Genomic DNA, 22,939 nt, shown 5'->3' on the forward strand with positions numbered 1-22,939 from the left:
ACAACCTACTGTATATTTTGCATATACTTGTATTTAATGTTTTTTTAAAATTAATTCTGACAAAAATTTAAAAAGCTGGGGCCTTCCCTTTGTCTCTTACTAAAAGTGTGGATTGAAAACAGTGCTTGAGTATCCTTAAGGCCCACTACGGTTTGCAGAACCATTTGTTTAAACCATTTTTAGTGCAAAGTTTATATGTCCTTTACCACACATATACATACACATGTACACGATTTCAAAATCATGATGACATAAATGAAAAAGAACCATTAGGAACACATTTGGAATGCATAGGGCTTTGCACTTATAATATTTTACATTTGCAACTTTCTGCAGTTTAAAAAGCTCTTTTATATGCATTATTTCATTTATACTTACATCCATCCTGAGAGGATAAAATTACCTACATTTTAAAGAGGAGAAAACTGAAGTCCAGAAAGCTAAGTACTTGTTCAAGGTCAAGTTAGACAGCTGGCTAAGTGGCAGAGCCAGGACTTAAATCAGGACTTCCATGTTCCTAGTTTAGGGTTTCTGAAACCCCCAATTAACTTCTACAGGCCAGATCCAGCAATCAAATGAAGTACGTAAGAAGGTGACGCAAACCAAAAAAGAACTACAAGGGTCTTATTAGGAAGATCATTAATCACTCACTGAAGCACCAGTGAAATACCTATGTCAGGCCCTGCCTGAGCCATTAAATCTCTCTCGTAGGCCAGTCATCAGAACGTTCAAAAGAGGCCCAGGTTATTCTAACATGCACCATGGTTGAGAACATCTGATCTACATTAGGTGATACAAATGGCAACAGTGCATTATGAACATGTTTTCCAACTATCATTCAGTTTTACTTTTATATTTTCTTTTTACACGAATTAACCATCACTCCTTAAACAGATGACAGTATGACAGAGTTTAATAAAGCCAAAATGATGACTTTAAAGATCTCAGTATTAGTTCTAAGAAGGTGTATAACTCTGAAGAAGACTAATTAATGAAACTACATTGTTCTGTCTTATTTTTATGTTTATTCTAAAAACAAAAACAACTCTCTCTATTCTACTCAATATTTAGGATATCCAATTAAAAGTAAGGCCTTTGGTTTATACTATTAAGAACATCTGAAAATTGTTATCTTCAACTGAAGGAAAAAAAATCCAACCACCTTTTATATAATACTACAATTAAGTTGCATTCATTTGAGGTATAGGAAGCTTTACTGTACTAAACATAATGAATAAATTAAAATAACAGTTGAGGTATTTAAGGAACCAATTAGATGGCAGCTAGCACTGAAAATCATTTAAAAACATTAGATCAATCTTACCTTTTGTAGACTTGTTGGATTCAACTGAGTTTTGTCAATTATTTTTATTGCAACCTAGAAAAAATAAATAAATACTTACGGATTTTAAGAACTTGGTAATTATAGACTAACTGGTAATGGTTTTGTAAATGCCCACACACAGCACTGTTAAAAGGAAAGCAAGTAAACACACGTAAAAAACTAAAGCTCAACAAGTTAAAATAATATTTTATGTTTTATAATTGAAAAGAGGGGCTTCATGCAAAGAAGGATGTTATTATAACACTTTATATTTCAATTACCTATAGAAATATCCCACAAACCAAAGGAAAAGAAAAAAAAAGAGATTACACAATGAAAACACTTATAAAAACGTATGACAACGTAGCAAATCTCCTATTCACCATTTACTGACACTTTTATCTGACTGGAATCTAAGGGCAGGAACCACAGCTTTTCTGGGTATACAGAGCACAGAATGTCTCCTAGTGCACTTGTACACAATGGAAACTTGATAACTGAGCAAATACACGAACAAATAGGTTGGTATTGAACCTGAAAAAATTTTTTTAATTTTATGAAAAAAAAAGAAAGAAAAAGAAGGAAAAGGGATTAGTTTCAGACCAATCTGTAGACTAACCAATTGAGATACGTACAGAGGCAACAAATAGGTCACCTGGAAGCCTTTGTTCAAAAGCGGTGAGTGTACCCAGCAGCCTGAATACAGGCCGCTAGGACATAGGAAGAAGGAACTATAGCTTCTGGTTATATCACTTCTTACCTTGAAAAAAAAAATAGTATTACTAGTATTTACTAAGTAGTTCTGCACCAGAATCCTCATCTGGCCAGTTCATCACTCCTTGAATACAAGTGATTTCCAGGAAGTGTGGATATCCAGAATCAGGATATGGGGATGATGACAGGCAATGGAAGGAACATAGATAAAATGGAAGCTTTGCCATGAACTGGAGAAAATAATTAACTCCGCTTTGCCCCTGAGGTCTGGAACAATAAATGATCTTGCTCCATGTCAATGAGGCTCTCTGTTCCTACAGTGCATCCTTCAGGGCACAGACCCAGTAAGCACCACTGAAGAAAAGGACTGTAGTCAGTGCGGGGAAAGCACTCGGAGATTTTCTGTCAGTGGTTCTTGAACTTTTTGGTCCACTTTACACTCTTACTTAAAGATAACAGATGACCCCAAATATGGGTTATATCTATTGATATTTTGCCCTATTACAAACAGAACCTGAGAAATTATAAAAATAAGTATTACACAATTCATTTCAACATAATATTCAACAAATGATTCTGAGAAAACTGGATATTTACATGTAAAAGAATGAAGCTGGATTCTTACCTAATACAAAAAGTAATACAAAGTAGATCAAATACCTAAATGACAGACCTAAAACTACCAAAAAACTCTTGGAAGAAAACAAAGGGCAAAAGCTTCACAACACTGAATTTGGCAATGATTTCTTGGATATGATACCAAAGGCACAAGTAACGACAGCCAAATTGGACTTTATGAAATTTAAAAAATTTTGTGCATCAAAAGAAAAGACAGTATCAACATAGTAAAAGGTTACCCACAGAATGGGAGAAAATATTTGCACATCATCTCTCTGATAACAGATTAATATCCAGACTACAATAAAGAACTCCTAAAACTCAACAACAAAAAACCTGATTCAAAAATGGGCAAAAGACTTGAAGAGACATTTCTCCTAAGATATACAAATGGCCAATAAGCACATGAAAAAAAATGCTCCGTATCACTTATCATTAAGAAAATGCAAATCAAAACTACCAGATACCACTTCACACCCATAAGGATGGCAACTATCAAAACAAAACAAATAAAATACATAAATAACAAGCATTGGTGAGGATGTGGAGAAACTGGAACCCATGTGCACTGTTGGTAGGATTGTAAAATGGTACAGCCACTGTGGAAAATAGCAGAGTTCCTTAAAAAGTTAAAAATAGAATTACCATTTGATCAAGCAATTCCACTTCTGGGTATATACCCAGAAGAATTGAAAGCAGGAACTTCTACAGATATTTGTACTCCCATGTTCACAGCAGCATTATTCACAATAGCTAGGACATGAAGGCAACCCAAGTGCTCGCTGAGGGATAATGCCATGTATTCATATAGGACATTTTTCAGCCATAAAAAGGAAATTTTGGCACATACTACCAGACAGAAGAATCTTAGGGACACTATGCTAAGTGAAATCAGCCAATCACAAAAAGACAAAAATACTGTATGATTCCACTCATGTGAGGCACTTAGAGTATTTTCAGAGACATAAAGTAGAATGATGGTTGTCAGGGACTGAGGGGAGGAAGAAATGGGGAATTAGGGTCTAGTGGGAGCAGAGTTTCAGTTTTACAAGATGAAAGAATTTTGGAGATGGATGGTGGTGATAGTTGTACAGTGATATTTAATGCCACTGAAATAAACACAATGGTTAAGATGGTAAATTTTTATGTGCATTTTATCACAATTAAACAATTGGGGCAAAAAAGCTCATTATATATTAATATAAATAACATTTTAATTAAATTCTTTTATGTTTTTCTGTATTCAATCCATTATATCACACATCTCATGGCCTCTAAAAATTCTACTTTACACTCGGGAGAATGGAAAATGCAAATAATGTCTTAATAGTATTACAAAAACAGTTTTAACTTTGCAAACCCCCTAAAATGGTCTCAGAAAACCTCCAGGGGCCCCCACGCCAACTTCTAGAACTGCTGCACAATTCATTTTAACACTTAAAAAAAAACACCCCAAAACGCTTAACTTGGGTCTAAAGCCTCCAAGTGTCCAAGTTATTTGATTAATTCCTACGAATCCATTAACCTCCAGAGAAACTAAAGACAAGCAGCTGCTGCAGCAAAGCAACCATGAGTGATGTGGAGTAGAAGGAACCCACCATTCAACCCATCCTCACTGGAGGAGGAAGAAAATAAGAACTGGAGAAGGGTGAAGAGTTCAAGTCCGTGTGCTTGCAAAAAGCACAATCAGAATTCTACTTCTGTATTTGGAAACAGAAGTCTTGATGGGAACAGGAACTACAGTAAATAAAGTGAAAGGTAACATTGGCTGCTGGAATATACAATGACCACCTTGTACATTTTCACTAGGAGAGAAGACATTTATATGTTATTATAGCCCTGACCCCCTACAAGGTACACAAGCAGCATTCAATAAATGCTTGCTGGCTATATCTGAGGCCTTAACCACTCCTAATCAGCAACCACACACATCTTACAGATAGAGACAGAACAGTGAAGGAAGGGTTTCTAGAGTTTTAACAGATACCAACAGGGTTTAAAAATCACATTATTTCAAGTTGAATGAATTAATTTTCCCCTAACTTTACTTTTATTAGTAATTTTGTGTGGTATACTTGGATTCCCCAATTTCCAAAGTAAACCCCTTTCTTTAAAAATACAGTTCTTTTCTGGCCACCATTCTATTTTCTTTCTCCTCATGGCCAAATCCATCAACTATGCTGCCTTTACAGGTCCTCTTCTTTGTGGTCTTCTGAGATCTGGTTTCTAGTCTCCTGACCACTCGTTTCTTCTGGTTCTGCTCAATATCTGACTATTATAAAGATTCTATTCTGATACATTTTCGTTTTCAAGTACTGCTGTTCACATAGTATCTAAAACATAAACAGGAGCTCAAAATATTTAGCATTCAGCTAAGTCAAACTGTAGTAGAAGAGTCATTTTATCAGAAAACAAGTGTCCACAGAGTGAGACATTGTCATTTAACCAATGTGTGTACGATGTGTGTATGTGTGACGGTGAAGCCTGACCAGGAAGCTCCTAAACCCCTCTTCCTTCCAGCTCCCTGCTGGGATAACTCAACTACCAAAATAACCTTGGCCAAGAACTGGAGACTGGAGGAGAGCTGAGAACTTGAGGTCACCAAAAGAGGAGACAACTGTGGGGCACCACTAGATGTCTCAAAGATGGAGACTGGAGTGAAGACCACCTACCTACTCATTCCCAAGGTTGTGAGTTTTTTATGTTTTTTTTTTTTTGCTTGTGGGTACACACAGCAAAAGTCCAAGACAGCTCACAAGGTGAGGAAAGAGGACAGGAGTGTCCCTGTCACTTACTGTGTAAGTTCTTGGAAATTCCACTTATTCACCGATGCCAGAAACAAAGTGGAAAATTACAAAATGGGGATACAGAGAGCTCGTACATGAGGAGGGCTTCCGCACCATTCCTCAACCAAAAGGGCCCAACAATCTTATAGCAAATACCCAGTAGAGAAAAATCCTTCTTTCACACCCTTTCAATTTACTGATGGTCCAAAGATCCTAACATCCTGCTCCTGACAGGTGTTAAAGCACCCAAAACCACTAAAAGAACAGGTAAAAAAATATTCCACATCCTTTAATAAGAGGACACAGTAGCCTAGAAGAATGCGTGTTAGCCAGGGCTTCTACAACAAAAAGTAGACTAAGGGGCTTAAAGAAGAGAAGTTTACTTTCTCACAGTTTGGGAGGCTGGAAGTCTGTGAGTCTGCAATCAGGGTGCCAGCATGGTCAGTTCCTGGGGAGGACTCTCCTCCTGGCTTGCAGATGGCCACCCACTTTCTCCCTGTGTCCTTACATGGCAGTGAGAGAGCGAGCAAGCTCTCTAGTGTGTCTTCTTACAAGGATGCTAATCCTACTGGATTAGGGCCCTACCCTTATGACCTAATCTAACCTAATTACTTCCACAAAGGTCCTACCTCCAAACACAGTCATATTAGGGGTTAGGGCTTTAACATATGACACACTAGGGGGACAAAAATCAGCCCACAGCAATGTAGATCAAGCCAAACAACTACAACAGGTGGCTTCAAAATAAAACTTCAAACTAAAACCCAGTGATACACAACAACATGGGTGAATCTTACAAGCATCAAGTGGAATAAAAGAGGGAGGCACAAAATAATATATACTGTATGATTCCATTAGTATAATGTTAAGAAAACAAAACCAAAAATAACCTATGATGTCGAAGGCAGAACAGTGGTGTCCTTGCAGAGGAAGGATAGTGAAGTGATTTTGAAGTAGAAGGGAAGCTTCTGGGATTCAAGTCACAGCATATTTTTGTCCTGGGTCATGGTTATGCAGATGTGTTTACTTTGTGATAATTCATCAAGCTGTACATAGGATTTGGCTACTTTTTCTGGATGTGTGCTATATTTCAATAAAGAGTTTATTTCTTAAAAAGGCAATGATGACTCTAAAACACCATAATGGAAAGTCAATAGATAATAACTAAAACTGAAAAATACATAAGAATAAAGGCATATTATTAAATATATAAAAGTAAAATCTAAAGTATGAGTTGAAAAGGCTGAAAGTGGCCATCCTGGAAGATTAGGAAATGGGGAAAGTTCAGGGGATGCTACTATTGTTTTTAAATAAGCTTTGACTCTTTAAATTGTGTAATATGTAACTTGAAAAGTTTTTTCATAACCATAATGAGGACATTTGGTCAAAAACAGCATACTGACCACAGGTATTTCTCTCTTCTCCCACCTGATAGAATTAAAGAACAGAGTGACTAAGAATGGCAAAGAAAATTAAAGAGGTGCCATCAGTAAACAAGTGATTCTACACAATTTCTGGGAGATCAAAATCTTAGGCACATGTAGCAGGGCACATACAAGTCTAGAGAGTGCTCAAAGAAGGGTACCATCCAGGAAAATTTAACTCACCAGAGAAAGTAACTCTGGGCTGTTCAAGTAGAAGGTCCCAGTATAAAAACCAACTTTCCTTCTAGCCACCATGAATTTCTAAGCTGGGCACTTGACCACCACTTTCTATATACCCAATCCCAGGCAGACAGCTCTCAATTTGCCTCTTAATGCTCTGCTTTTGAAAACATTAATAGAGAATCAAAAATCATGAGACATATGAGGAAAGGCTATGATTTTTTCTAATACTCTTCACCATCTATCTGTTGGTTAGGGGAAAACACCAGCAATAACTAAGCCTTGTCTTTCTAAAACAGAGACAGTTGATTTTCATTATTCACAGTAATTATGTTCTCTAAAGTCACTGTGAACACTCAATTAGTGATCACTGAAACCACTGCTCCTAGGGGAAATACAAGGTCAGGTTCCTATGAGCCCTGGTCATATTTTCTTCAACTGATCAATATATAACCTTGTTTTATATGTGTTTCTGTTTAAGGACACCTCACTTACTATGTATTGTTTACTGATTAACATGAAATCTTGGCCAACAGCATGAACTATCTAACTCATGCCTGAATGACGCTTACCTAACAAATGTTATTTTCTCTGTAAGGCACATCACAGCCTTGCACTTAGGAGCACCAGCTAGTACTTCAGCCCTACACTTGGGGGCCATTTTAAACAGCGAAATCACCAAAAAAACACACAAAAACATGGAAAATGATTAAATAGACTGCAAAAAAGGGCGTTTATGGTATAAAATCTGAAACATGGCAGAGGGTCACCTTGTTGGATCTCAGCTGGGCACACACACATTGGGCAACTCAAACTTTGTGCAGCAAAATGACTGCAAAAGCACTGTTAGTACTGATTTGGGGTTACAGATAAACTGTAGGTAGTAGGTAAACTTGTAAACAGGAATTTACCAGTGTCATTGACTATATCTGTTTTAGAGATGGATATTGGTAGTGGCTGCACAACAATGCAAATGTACTTAACTGTACATATAAAAATGGCCTAGATGCTAAATTATGTTATGTATATTAAATAAACATAATTTAATAAAATTAAGAAAGTGCCGCAATTGTGTAATTAAGTGATTTTTAGTTTGTAGAAATTGGGTTTATGTGGGCTGTTTTTTCTTTTCCTGCACATTAACTATAAATACCCCACCTCCAGACTAGTGCTAAAATTACAACTGTATCTTTATGCTTCCAGTTATATCTGTGATTAGAATACCAAGGCTCTCTTTCACCCCCTGCTTGGTTGTTTCCAAATCTGCTACTATTAAGTTCCAGTTGAAGCAAATTGTTCTGAGTATTAACTCTTTTTTGTCAGTCACTATAGTTGTTCCGAATAAACATGTGGTTAATCATTGTCCCTTCCCCCACCAGGAAATTACTACTTGTTGAGCTTTAGCATAGTAGCAAAGAATATCTGCACTCATCTGAAAAGGGTATTAAGACACTCTTCCCTTTTCTAGTTACATGTGAGGCCAGATTTGCTTCATACCTTTCAACTAAAACAAAATACTGAAACAGTTTTAATGCAGAAGCAGATATGAAAATCCAGCTAACTTCTATTGAGGCAGATATTAAGAGATCTGCAAAAGATTAAAACAATGCCATTCTTCTCAGTAATTTGTTTTGGGAAAGAGTATTTTTCGTAAAAATGTTATTTATATTAACAAGTAATGGGTCTGTTCTTTAAATGAATTAATATACATTTTAAATTTTTTAGCATTAACTTCTAATACAATAAGTATCAAAAGACGTAACCCGTATGAATAAGCTTTTGAGGAGCTCTCTACTTTAAAAGTTTAAAGAAGTTCTGAGACAAAAAGTTTTGAGACTATTGTTCTAACCAATGGAATTGCAGTGCCACTGAGACCTACAATTATGGTGACTGTGCAGCAACATGGACAATTGCTTAGGATGCAATTCTGAGGGGAAACCAGGTTACACATGCATGACCAAAAAATATGCTGAAAAAAACATACATATGAATATGGAGAATAGACAAAAATAAAAATGGTATTCAGAACATTGTGATGATGGCTTTTCTTTCTCTCCAGTCTCCGAAGTTTCTGAAAAGCTATTAACATAGTCTTCACACACACACAAAGTGACTAAAATACATAACCATTTATCTAAAGTCTTAAGAAGTTTATTTAGCACATCCCAGGATGAAGAACTACTGTTTTATCATTCTTAAAATCAACAACAAATATTTATTGAATATTTAGAGGCAGAGGATAAATGAGGTTCAAGATTTAATCTTTCCCCTTTCCTCTCATTCCAGTTAAATGTGAAGGACTGATGGGAAAGGCATCTAGCCAAAAAAGCACAAGTTCAGAAGACAACAGTGGGAAAGGTATTTCAATAATTTTCTGAAAGAAAGCAGAGCAGAGGAAACTAAAACCAGAAACAATGTGATCTGCTCAGGACAACTCAGAAAGAGCTCTGGAGGTTCAGCGAGCCACACGTGGAGGTCCTGGGGAACCAAAGGCAGCAGGGCTAATTACACGGTCAAAGTCTATATACATAATGTCTGCTGTTCCCCAACCTAACCAATAACCCCTGGTTCTTAAGAGGCTTAAGGTTCTTAGAAATTTATCCTGGAGATTGAGGTTCTGCACTCAGTGTCATCGGACCCAGCAGAGGACAGGAGAAAGGCATGGAGATGAAAGGTAGGGGAATTAGTGTCAGAGTGCCATGAAGGAGTGGAACTATCGGCTCCTCCCAGGCAGATTTTTATCTAGAGAAACTGAATGGTCCCAGAGAAGAGAGCTAAAGACACAGATATCCATAGTCCTCCAATAAAAGCACTGGAAAACTCCCAACAGGAAAAACTCTGTGGCCAAACAATCCGATGCATGCAAACCCAACTTCTGATCAGCTTCTTAGGTGCACTGTACCTTAAATACAAACGGACAATGAGAGATGACCAATTTCCAAAGGAAGTCTTTGTATGGAAGAGAGATACCAAGAAAAAAATTCAGAGAAAACAGAATATGCATGCAAATTTAAGGAAGACTGGAAGATAAAGACATCTCCTAGAAAGTGAAATAGAAACACAGCAATAAAAAACAGATTAAAAAAAAAATCAAGGCTCTTTTCAAGAATTCCAGTGGCTGATTAATAAAAACTACAGAATGAAGATTTTAATAAAATGAGACAATTCTGTAGAACTGTAAGACAGAAGTCCCCATTTTGAAAAGGGTCCAATGAGCACCAAGAACAGTGACTGAAGACCAAGTCCTGCCCACTGCACTGTGAAATTTGAATAATTCTGAACATAATAATAAGTGAGAAGACATAATATAGGTAGGTCATGGGGAAGGCAGTACAGCAGAGAAGTAATGACTTTATAGCACCTTACTATGCTCATGCACAGTGACTGCAGTGGGGCTGGGGGCGGGAGGACTTGATAACATGGGTGAATGCGGTAACCACAAAGACGCTCATGTGAAACCTTCATAAGATTGTATAGCAATGATATCTTAATAAGAAAAAAAAAATAAGTGAGAAGCTAAAAAAAGCTAAAAAAAGCTTCTAGAAAGGGAAAAAAAGGTCACATACTTATGCCACATGCATTGTTACAGTCTCTGGAACTACCAATATCTGAAAACCCTTCAAGGTCTTTGAGTTTCCCACTTTCTAATCACAACCCTGCCAACCCTCAACTGTAGAACTCCAGTAACTATCTGAAGTTACCAGGACCTATATTAATCACTGATCCCACCACCTTCTTATGTCTGTCTTTGCCCTCAATATTTTTTTTATTGAAGTATGTAGTTGATATACAATATTATACTGGTTTCAAGTATATAACCTAACGATTCAACAGTTAGCCACATTATTAAATGCTCAGCCCAACTAGTGTAGTTACTGTTAACATAGAATGATGTTACAGAATTATTGTATATTCTCTATCTTGTGCTTTTGTCCCCATGACTTATCTTATGATTTGAGATTTTTGTGTCTCTTTATCCCCTTCATCTATTTTACCCACCCATCCCAAACCCTCCCCCATGGTAGCCACCAGTCACTTCTCAGTGTCTATGAGTTGCTCCCTCAAGTTCTTACTTCTTAAATTTCTAGGCCTTCATTATAATCACTCCCTTGGGCATTCCAAATCAATGCCCTTGCTCCCATTTCACTACACATAGTGTGACAAAAATCCCAACCATACAGAAATGCTATGCTTCTACCAAGAAAACACCTCTAAAAGGGGAAACAAACAAGAGTAAAATGGCTTTGTTCAAAGTTGAAAAAAAAAAGGGAAAACAATTTAAACTAAGCTACTATGCTAGTCATATTCAAGCATTTCTGGAAAGAAAACTTACAAGATATAAGCATAGTAAGCCAGATTCCAGCCATATTAGTGAAGTAAAAAAGGGAGAGAGGGCCTGTCTGTCCCATTCCTCTTCTAACCCACCATCTGCCCACATAAAGAAACTAGCTAACTAACCACCTAGGACTGCTGGTTATGTTCCTTATTTCAAAAAGTACTGATGGAGAACAGCAAGGAAAACTCTACCCGTTCTTGATATTTACACATTTCAAAAACAGTCCATGCATCTCAACAGCACCAACCGGGGATTTGTCACTAAAACGAGATGAAATGTGAAGAGGCAAAATTTTAGTTATGATTTTTACTTTAAGACTTCAGTTAATGTAGAACAGCACCTCCCAATCTTCTCCAGGTTTCAGCACACACAGAAAATGAGAATATTAATTTGTGGAGCATGCTGCAGCACACAGAGGCTGCTTGCTGGCAGAATGCATGGCCCACGGTCCTGCTCCACCAGCTTCAGGATTCAATACCACAGCACATCCATAACACCTTCTTGGCACACATATCAGAAGGCTCTGATACAGGGAAAACACTTCTTCAAAAAGCTTCCTTCAGAAGTATCATTGTATTAATTCAATAAATATTTATTAAATACCTAATATGTGCCAAGCACTATGTGAAATACTGCCACCTGCCTTAAAGACTAGAGAGGGAAGTCAGGTGACAAGCTATTCTAATATAATGTAAAACACACTACCTAAGGGAAGTATCAGGATTTTTAAATATGAGTCCCAAGCCTGGGGAAAGGGAATAGGGAGTCTGTCACCACCTACTTCCCAGAAGTGATCTCTACACAGAAGGGTGAGGTGTATTTTCAGGCACAGCGAACAGCAGCACAAAAACCTAAATGCAATAAACTATGTCAAATAAGCAAAACAGGTTCTGTACCGCACAAGTACAAGAGAGGACTCAGTAGCTGCAACTCAGTAGTTCCAATGGATATATTTTTTTTTGTTCTGCACTATTATTTATTTCTATTCCTGATAGTAAAAATATTACCTCTTACAAGAATGTTTTACATTAAATTTATTTGACAAAAAGTAATACATAACTATTTCTATTACCTGTTAGAGGAAATCAGGATATTGCAAATTTAAGAGGATGATAGGAATAAAAGGCGGAGACTGTTTTTTGATAGAATAAATCCACTACTGCTGTCTTTATAATCCAGCTAATGTCTAGCATCAAGCTAATACTCAATGGCAATGGACTTTAAGATTGGCTAATGGTCAATATTTTATATTATATAAAAGCACAATTTATAATAAACCATCTGTATATACCATGGAAAATAGGTAACAAGAAATTATAATGTTTATCTCACATATTCTTATTGGTCTTTTTATTGCTTTGAACATTAGCCAAATTCTCAAGTTAGTTCTGATGATGTGTTTTTGCCGGAAACACATATACTAAAATTGGAATGATATGGAGAAAGATTAGCATGGCCCCTCTACAAGGCATGTGAATTAATGAAACAGTCTTTGTATTTATCCTACTCATCTTTAAAGACCACATCAAATACTATCTCCTTTGATCTGTTCAGGTTGGATATTTCTGCCACTCTTTTGTGCTCCAATGTATTATTTATGTCAAGATTTCAGTCATTAGTATACATGTATATACTTCCTTTTTTTTTTGAGAGGGCATCTCTCATATTTATTGGTCAAATGGTTGTTAACAACAATAAAATTCTGTATAGGGTACTCAATGCACAATCATTAATCAACCCCAAGCCTAATTCTCAACAGTCTCCAATCTTCTGAAGCATAATGAACAAGTTCTTACATGGTGAACAAATTCTTACATAATGAATAAGTTCTTACATGGTGAACAGTGCAAGGGCAGTCTTATCACAGAAACTTTTGGTTTTGATCACGTATCATGAACTATAAACAATCAAGTCAGATATGATTATTCGTTTGATTTTTATACTTGATTTATATGTGAATCCCACATTTCTCCCTTATTATTATTATTATCATTTTTTTTTAAATAAAATGCTGAAGTGGTAGGTAGATGCAAGATAAAGGTAGAAAACATAATTTAGTGCTGTAAGAGGGCAAATGTAGATGATCAGGTCTGTGCCTATAGACTAAGTATTAATCTAAGCTAGACAAGGGCAACAAAACATCCACGGATGCAGAAGATTTCTCTCAAAACAGGGGGGGTGAGGTTCTAAGCCTCACCTCTGTTGATTCCCAATTTCTCACCTGATGGCCCCCCTGTGACTGTGCCTGCCAATGGATGTATTTTTATAAATACAAATGTGATTGAGCAGGAAGCCAATATCACAAAAGGTAGGAAAACATGTGCCTTCCTACACAACAACAGATGAAACATAAATTATGAGAAAAGTATTTGTCTATAAAAACAGACTACTGATTTGCAAGTACCATGACGTACATGAAGTTCAAAACAATTTTTACTGTAGTGGTAGATGTTTTGGTATACATTTACTACTGAAAAAGTATGAAATGCTACCCATTTTTTAAGGTTTCATATGAGCAATACTGTGGTTACAACATTTCACCCATATTATCAAGTCCTCACTCTCCCAAACCCCATTGCAAGTAAGGCAAAAGATTATTCAAACCCTTGATATTTACAACATTTGAAAAAATGGGAAAGCAAAAGAACTCCTAAGTAATTTATATAATTTTATTGTTCTAAAAAAAAGACCTCAATTAGCTTACAAATAAGCCCAAATATGTATATTCTCTTCCTCCTTCTCTCATGTGGAACGAAACAGAGCAAGTGTCATAACAAATTAAGCATAATTCATATTTACCTCTCTGCCTGTAAGGATGTGTCTTGCCAATTTCACTTTTGCAAAATTCCCCTTGCCGATTGTTTTCAACAGTCTGTAGTTTCCAATGTGAGGTTGTTCATCTGCACAGGAAGCTATAGAGTTTCTACACCGAGCTCCAGAGCGCCCAGTGCGGGACGTAACTTCTTGTCGCCCATCTCCATGTGACGTGTGCTACAACACACACAAAGATAAGGAAATGAGAGAACACATAGTACTTGCCAAGTTTCAAGAGCTGCTAGTTGAAGAAACAAAACATTACTGCTTTAGTTTTCAATCTTAATGCATCTAGTAGTTCAAAGGAATTTGCCCACATGATAAAAATTTATGAGGAAAACAAGACAATGCTGAGAAGGAAAATACCAAGTGTTGAAGTGGGTGCTCAGAAAGAAATGACTTATTTTCTATATGTGTCTGTAATATAAAACAGGAGTTAAAAGAACTGCCTTACAGTCAAAAAGAACTTAACTTCTCCACATGCTATTTATTATTAAGTGCACCAGCACATCTGATCCTTACCACACCTGGTGAAGCCATCACAACAGCTAATATTACCATTTACCAGATAAAAATACTTTTGTGATTTACTCACAGTCACAGCACTACTTAGTGAGAAATCCAAGGAGAATCTGGGTTCCCCATTTCTTTCCACAGTATGCTGCTAACAGTAATTATAAACAATGTTTTAAAGAAAGAACCAGATTGTGTGACCCTTGATAAATGATCATTGAACAAATGAAGAAAGCACTCAATATGCTCCATAAAGGTGAAACAAATGATACACACCTCTAACCATATTAAATTCAAAGGCACTAGAGTTACAAATGCCTCGTGTACAGTTCTGTATGTACAGACATTCAGTTGCTTCCTCTTTCCCCACACATGCTCAAACGATACCATGCCCCACTGCCCACCTGTCACAGCACTACCTCTTGCTAAAGGCAGGCTTCTCTCTCAGAGCTCACACATACACTTGAAACCTCCTTCAACCTTTTCTCTTTCCTAAGTTTTTGTTCAGGAAGATGTCCCTTCTTTCTTCTTGCTCTCTACCTATAGGTCAAACAATTCTGATTCTATCCAAAAAACTACTTTGTAATACATTCATGTCAAGGAAAAAGGAAAAACAATTTAAAAGTGAAAGCTTGCCATCAAGCTCTGAAACCCTCAACAGATGTCCTTTTCAGAATTCCCACTTTTATCTCCATCTACTTTCTTATATTCCTCTACTTAAATATTTCTCTCCCACATACCAGATTTTAGGATGGGTCTCTTCTGTTTTATTCGCCAGTCACATAATACTGCATTGCAAACAACAATTTCTATGTTTCACTGTAAATATATGTTTAAGGAGGGAAGAAAAAAGATGGCAGTGTAAGAAGTGTGGTGGAAATATACTCCCAAAACCACACACATGTTGAAAATATAGCAAATACAACTATTCCTAAAAGAGTGACCAGAAGTAACAGTACACCAGCCAGTCTACATCTGGTAGAAGTCAACATCTCACGAAAAGGGGAAAGTAAAAAGCCGCAACCCGGCAGGATCTGAGCACTCCCCCCATCCCAGCTCATGGGCGGGAGGAAAAGAATGAGAGCAGGGAGGGAGTAGAAGCACAGGACTGCTAAATACCCAGCCGTTGAAATCTACCCCAGGAACACAGATCCACATTGCATGGTGCTCTAGAGATTGGAGGGCCTTAAAAGCAAAGTCTGAGACTAAGACTGTGAACAGGTTCCCACAACTGGCTGCCCTGGGACAAAAGAAAAGCAGGCACTTAAAACTCTTTAAGTGGGGAAAGGGTTTAGGGGAAGAACAGGTGGACAAAATTGTCCTGGCACATGCAGCCCAGTAGGCTGTGAACTTTCAGGAGCTTCAGGCACCCTATCCCCCTGGTTGGCAATGCAGCCCTGAGGCCCCTCACTGTGATAAGCAGCCTGCTGCTCCTTCACCCACGCCAGCACCTGCAGGCAAACCGGCTATCCCTGCTATTGTTGCAGATCACCCGGAGGGCAGCCCTGCCGACAGCAACTACACAGCTTAACTCAGAGGCTTCTCCCTGTGCACAGCTAACCAGCCCAGACCCAGAGGCTACTTCCTGCGAGATGTTGACAGGCACAGACAGCTGAAATGGGTGCTGAGACTAGGAGGCAAAAAAGAGCTTTGTTTTCACAGCAGAACCTGCACTGCTCACCTCCAGCCCCCTGGGCCATGCCAAGGGCCACCCTGCCCATGGCAGCTTCGGGGATCAACCCAGAGGCTGCTCTGTGTGCAGAGTTAACCAGCACAGACAGCAGAGACAGGTGCTGAGTCCAGGAGGCACGAAAGGGCTTTGTTCTCGTGGAAGAACCTGTGCCGCTTGCCTGTGACCCCTGCCATCGCCCTAGGCCATCCTGAGGGTCGCCACACCCACAGCAGTTTATGGGATTAATGCAGAGGCTGCTCCCTGCATGTGGTTAACCGGCACAGACAATGGAGACAGGCGCTGAGACCGGAAGCCACGAAAGGGCTTTGTCCTCTCAGCAGACATAGGCGGCACTCGCCTGCGACTCCCGCCATCGACCTAGATCACCCCAAGGGTCGCCCTGCCCACAGCAGGTAGGGGATTAACACAGAGTCTGCTCCCTCTGGGCAGTTACCGGCACAGACAGCGGAGACAGGCACGGTCATTGGCAAGCAGGAAGGGACTTTGTCCTCCCAGGTGACACCCACGCCACTGGCCAGTGACCACTCCCATCACTACAGGACTATGAAAAGGCAGAAGAACCTTGTTCAATCCAAAATCTCTCAAACACCAGAAAGAGGGCTCAGTGAGACTGAAATCACCAATCTCCCTAAAAAAGAATTCAAAATAAAAGTCATAAGTATGCCGATGGAGCTACAGAAAAATATTCAAGAGCTAAGGGACGAATTCAGGAGGGAGATAATGGAAATGAAACAAATAATGGATGGATTTAAAAGCAGATTAGATGAGGTGAAGACAGTTAATGGAATAGAAATCAGAGAACAGGAACACAGAGAAGCTGATGCACAGAGAGAAAAACAACAATTTCTAGAAAACTCTAGAAATGAAAGAATATTAAGAGAACTGTGTGACCAATCCAAACAGAACAATATTCGCATTATGGGGCTACCAGAAGAAGAAGAGAGAGGAAAAAAGGGATACAAAGTGTCTTTGAAGAAATAATTGCTGAAAAATTCCCCAATCTGGGGAAGGAAATAGTCTCTCAGCCATGGAAGTCCACAGACCCCCCCAACACAAGGGACCCAAGGAGGACAACACCAAGACATATAATAATTAAAATGGCAAAGATCAAAGACAAGGAGAGAGTATTAAAAGCAGCCAGAGAGAGAAAAAAAGATCACCTACAAAGGAAAATGCACAAGGCTATTACTACACTTCTCAGCAGAAATCTTACAGGCCAGAAGGGAGTGGCATGATATATTCAATGCAATGAAACAGAAAGGCCTTGAACCAAGAATACTCTACCCAGCAAGATTATCATTTACATTTCAAGGACAGATTAAACAATTTCCAGATGAGCAAAATATGACGGATTTTACCTCCCACAAACCATCTCTACAGTGTGTATTAAAGGGACTGCTCTAGAAGGAAGTGTGTCTAAGACTAAACAGCTGTCACCAGAGAAAATAAAATGACAGCAAAGGAAGTATGCCAGCTAAATACTAACAAAATTCAAAATTAAATCAGCTACCCACAAAGTCAGTCAAGGGATACAGAAAGAGTATAGAATATGACACCTAACATATAAAGAGTGGAGGAAGAACAAACAGAAGGGAGAGAAAAAAAGAATCATCTGTTTATAATAGCGTAATAAGTTAGTTAAGGTAGACTGCTAGATAATAAAGAAGCTGCCTTTGAACTTTTGGTAACCACGAATCCAAAGCCTGCAATGACAATAAGTACATATATATCAGTAATCACCCTAAATGTAAATGGACTGAATGCACCAATCAAAAGACTGAGTTATAGAATGGACAAAAAAGCAAGATCCATCTATATGCTGCCTACAAGAGACTCACTTCAAATCCAAAGACATACACAGACTAAAAGTGAAGGGATGGAAAAAAATATTTCATGCAAACAATAGGGAGAAAAAAAGCAGGTGTTGCAGTACTTGTAATCAGATAAAATAGACTTCAAAACAAAGAAAGTAACAAGAGACAAAGAAGGACATTACATAATGATAAAGGAATAGTCCAACAAGAGGACATAACCATTATAAATATCTATGCACCCAACACAGGAGCACCTACATATGTGACAAATACTAACAGAATTAAAGGAGGAAACAGAATGCAATGCATTCATTTTAGGAGACTTCAACACTTACTCCAAAGGGACAGATCAACCAGACAGAAATTAAGTAAGGAGACAGAGGCAATGAACAACACATTAGAATAGATGGACCTAACAGATATTTACAGAACTCTACACCCAAAAGCAGTAGGATACACATTCTTCTCAAGTGCACATGGAACATTTTCCAGAATAGACCACATACTAGGACACAAAAAGAGTCTAAGCAAATTCAAAAAGACTGAAATTGTACCAACCAACTTCTAAGATCACAAAAGTATGAAACTAGAAATAAACTGTACAAAGAAAACAAAAAGGCTTACAAACACATGGAGGCTTTACATGTTCCTAAATAATCAATGACCAATGACCAAATTAAAAGAGATCAAGAAATATATGGAGACAAATGAAAACAGCGCAATGCCCCAACTTCTGAGGGATGCAGTGAAGGCACTTCTAAGAGGAAAGTATATTGCAATCCAGGCATATTTAAAGAAGAAAGAACAATCCCAAATGAAAAGTCTAAATTCACAACTACTGAAACAGGAAAGAGGAGAACAAATGAGGCCCAAAGTTAGTAGAAGGAGGGACATAATAAAGATCAGAGTGAAAATAAATAAAATTGAGAAGAATAAAACAATAGAAAAAATTAATGAAACCAAGAGCTGGTTCACTGAGAAAATTAACAAAATAGATAAACCCCTAGCCAGACTTATTAAGAGAAAAAGAGAATCTACACACATAAACAGCATCAGAAGTGAGAAAGGAAAAATCACAATGGACACCACAGAAATATAAAAAATTATTGAAGAATACTATGAAAAATTATATGCTAACAAACTGGTTAAGCTAGAAGAAATGGACAACTTTCTAGAAAAATACAACCTTCCAAGACTGACCAAGGAAGAAACAGAATATATAAACAGACCATTACCAGCAATGAAACTGAATTGGTAATCAAAAAACTACCCAAGAACAAAACTCCTGGACTAGATGGATTCACCGCTGAATTTTATCAGACATTTAGAGAAGACATAATACCCATTCTCCTAAAAGTTTTCCAAAAAATAGAAGAGCAGGGAATACTTCCAAACTCATTCTATGAAGCCAGCATCACTCTAATACCAAAACCAGGCAAAGACACCACAAAAAAAGAAAACTACAGACCTATATCCCTGATGAACACAGATGCAAAAATACTCAACAACATACTAGCAAACCAAATTCAAAAATACATCAAGAGGATCATGTACCATGAACAAGTGGGATTCATCTCAGGGATGCAAGGATGGTACAATATTCGAAAATCCATGAACATCATCCACCACATAAACAGAAAGGACAAAAACCACATAATCATAAACATAGGTGCTGAAAAAGCATTTGACAAAATTCAACATCCATTCATGATAAAAACTCTCAACAAAATGGGTATACAGGGCAGGTACCTCAACATAATAAATGCCATATATGACAAACCTACAGCAAACATCATATTTAACTGTGAAAAGCTGAAGCTTTCCCTCTAAGATCAGGAACAAGACAAGGATGCCCACTCTCCTCGCTTTTATTCAACATAGTACTGGAGGTCCTAGCCACAGCAATCAGACAACAGTAAGAAATAAAAGGCATCCAGATTGGTAAGAAAGAAGTCAAACTGTCACTGTTTGCAGATGACATGATACTGTACATAAAAAACCCTAAAGAATCCACTCCAAAACTACTAGAACTAATATCTGAATTCAGCAAAGTTGCAGGATACAAAATTAATACACAGAAATCTGTTGCATTCCAATACACTAACAATGACCTAGCAGAAAGAGAAATCAGGAAGACAATTCCATTCACAATTGCAACAAAAAGAATAAAATACCTAGGAATAAACCTAACCATGGAAGTGAAAGACCTATACCCTGAAAACTACAAGAGAGAAATTAAAGAGGACACTAATAAATGGAAATTCATCCCATGCTCTTGGGTAGGAAGAATTAATATTGTCAAAATGGCCATCCTGCCCAAAGCAATATACAGATTCAATGCAATCCTATCAAAATACCGACAGCATTTTTTAACGAACTGGAAAAAATAGTTCTAAAATTCATGTGGAACCACAGAAGACCCCAAATAGCCAAAGCGATCCTGAAAAGAAAGAATAAAGTAGGGGGGATTATGCTCCCAACTTCAAGCTCTACTACAAAGGGACAGTAATCAAGACAATTTGGTACTGGCACAAGAACAGACCCATAGACCAATGGAACAGAATAGAGAGTACAGATATAACCCAAGCATATGTGGTCAATTAATATATGGTAAAGGAGCCATGGATATACAATGGGGAAATGACAGACTCTTCAACAACTGGTGTTGGCAAAACTGGACAGCTACATGCAAGAGAATGAAACTGGGTTATTGTCTAACCTCATACACAGAAGTAAACTCAAAATGGATCAAAGACCTGAATGTAAGTCATGAAACCATAAAACTCTTAAGAAGAAAACATAGGCAAAACTCTCTTGAATATAAACATGAGCAACTTTTTCATGAAGATATCTCCCTGGGCAAGGGAAACAAAAGCAATAATGAACAAGTGGGACTATATCAAACTAAAAAGCTTTTGTACAGCAAAGGACACTGTAGAACAAAAAGGCATCCTACAGTATGGGAGAATATATTCATGACATATTCGATAAGGGGTTGACTTTCAAAATATATAAAGAGCTCACACGCCTCAACAAACAAAAAGTAAATAATCCAATTAAAAAATGGGCAGAGGAATTGAACAGACACTTCTCCAAAGAAGAAATTCAGATGGCCAACAGACACATGAAAAGATGCTCCACATCACTAATTATCAGAGAAATGAAAATTAAAACCACAATGAGATATTACCTCACACCAGTTAGGATGGCCAACATCCAAAAGACAAACAACAACAAATGCTGGCGAGGATGTGGAGAAAGGGGAGCCCTCCTACACTGCCGGTGGGAATGTAAATTAGTTCAACCATTGTGGAAAGCAGTTTGGAGGTTCCTCAAAAAACTCAAAATAGAAATACCATTTGACCCAGGAATTCCACTTCCAGGAATTTACTCTAAGAATGCAGCAGCCCAGTTTCAAAAAGACATATGTACCCCTATGTTTATCGCAGCACTATTTACAATAGCCAATAAATGGAAGCAACCTGAGTGTCCATCAGTAGATGAATGGATAAAGAAGAGGTGGTACATATACACAATGGAATATTATTCAGGCATAAGAAAAAAACAAATCCTACCATTTGCAACAACATGGATGGAGCTAGAGGGTATTATGCTCAGTGAAATAAGGCAGGTGGAGAAAGACAAGTTCCAAATGATTTCACTCATTTGTGAAGTATAACAATGAAGCAAAACTGAAGGAACAAAACAGCAGCAGAGTCACAGACTCCAAGAGACTAGAGGTTACCAAAGGGAAGTGATTGGGGAGGGTGGGTGGGGAGAGAGGGAGAATGGGATTAAGGGGCATTATAATTAGCACACATAGTATAGGTAGGTCATGGGGAAGGCAGTATAGCACAGACAAGTAATGACTACAGCATCTTTACTATGCTGATGGACAGTGACTGCAATGGGGTGTGTGGGGGGGACTTGATAATATGGGTGAATGTTGCAACCATAATGTTTCTCATGTGAAACCTCCATAAGATTGTATCTCAATGATACCTTAATAAAAAAAACCCCAAAGCTTAATTTAATTGATCACCAACTGGTGAATTAAAGAAACTGGTACAAACAATGAACTTACTACTCAGCAGTGAAAAGGAATGAACTACTGATACACACACAAACATGAATAAATCTCAAATATTATGCTAAGTGCAAGATGACAGATCCAAGAATATATATACTCTTTGCCTCCATTTATATTAACATTCTGTAAAAGGTTAAACAACAGGGGAAGATAACAGATCAGTGGTGCCAGGGGCTGGGGGAAGGGAGAAGGGAATGACTGTAAAGAGTCACAAGAGACCTTTTCTGGCAATGGAAATGTTCTATATCTTGACAGTGATGGTGGTTACATGCTACCCATTTGTCAAAATTCATCAACCCATACACTTAAAAATAGTGACTGTTTATTTCATGAATCCTGACTTTAATAAAGAGCTGCTCAACAGACTGAACTCCCCATTCATTCTTATACCTTCACCACTCAACTGGCAAGAGTCTTAATACTTAGCAGTTCAGTAACTGTAGGTAAATAATATGGTATATGCTAGACAGGTAACACTAGCACATGGGCAGTACACTGTGAAACACACTACTTCCAGAACATGCCAATACCAGAGTTAAAAATGGAACAGGGTAGGGTGAATTAATGATGTTACAAACCTGTAATTCTAACAATCAAAAAATCAATCTTAACCACATTCCATGAGAATAAAAG

General features: G+C 37.8%; 1 protein-coding gene and 1 non-coding gene across 19 annotated transcripts in view; one reads left to right on the plus strand and one right to left on the minus strand.

Moving 5' to 3' along the window:
• MARK3 (microtubule affinity regulating kinase 3) overlaps positions 1-22,939 on the minus strand; it is a 92,763-nt gene that overhangs the window by 67,145 nt on the left and 2,679 nt on the right. For 15 of the 18 annotated variants that reach the window (XM_073241787.1, XM_073241790.1, XM_073241788.1 and 12 more), the window contains 2 exons: positions 14,182-14,373; positions 1,325-1,378 (listed from right to left, as the gene is read on the minus strand). In XM_073241787.1, the coding sequence (XP_073097888.1) occupies positions 1,325-1,378; positions 14,182-14,373 (246 nt within the window). The remainder of the gene's footprint in view (positions 1-1,324; positions 1,379-14,181; positions 14,374-22,939) is intronic. The other 3 variants (XM_073241791.1, XM_073241800.1, XM_073241797.1) reach the window with 1 other exon arrangement.
• Positions 12,779-12,882, plus strand: LOC118967182 (U6 spliceosomal RNA). Its single transcript, XR_005054076.1, has one exon. It is a non-coding gene; the product is annotated as a U6 spliceosomal RNA (small nuclear RNA).

This window comes from Manis javanica, chromosome 8, assembly GCF_040802235.1.
Source record: "Manis javanica isolate MJ-LG chromosome 8, MJ_LKY, whole genome shotgun sequence".
Taxonomy (NCBI): Eukaryota; Metazoa; Chordata; class Mammalia; order Pholidota; family Manidae; genus Manis; species Manis javanica.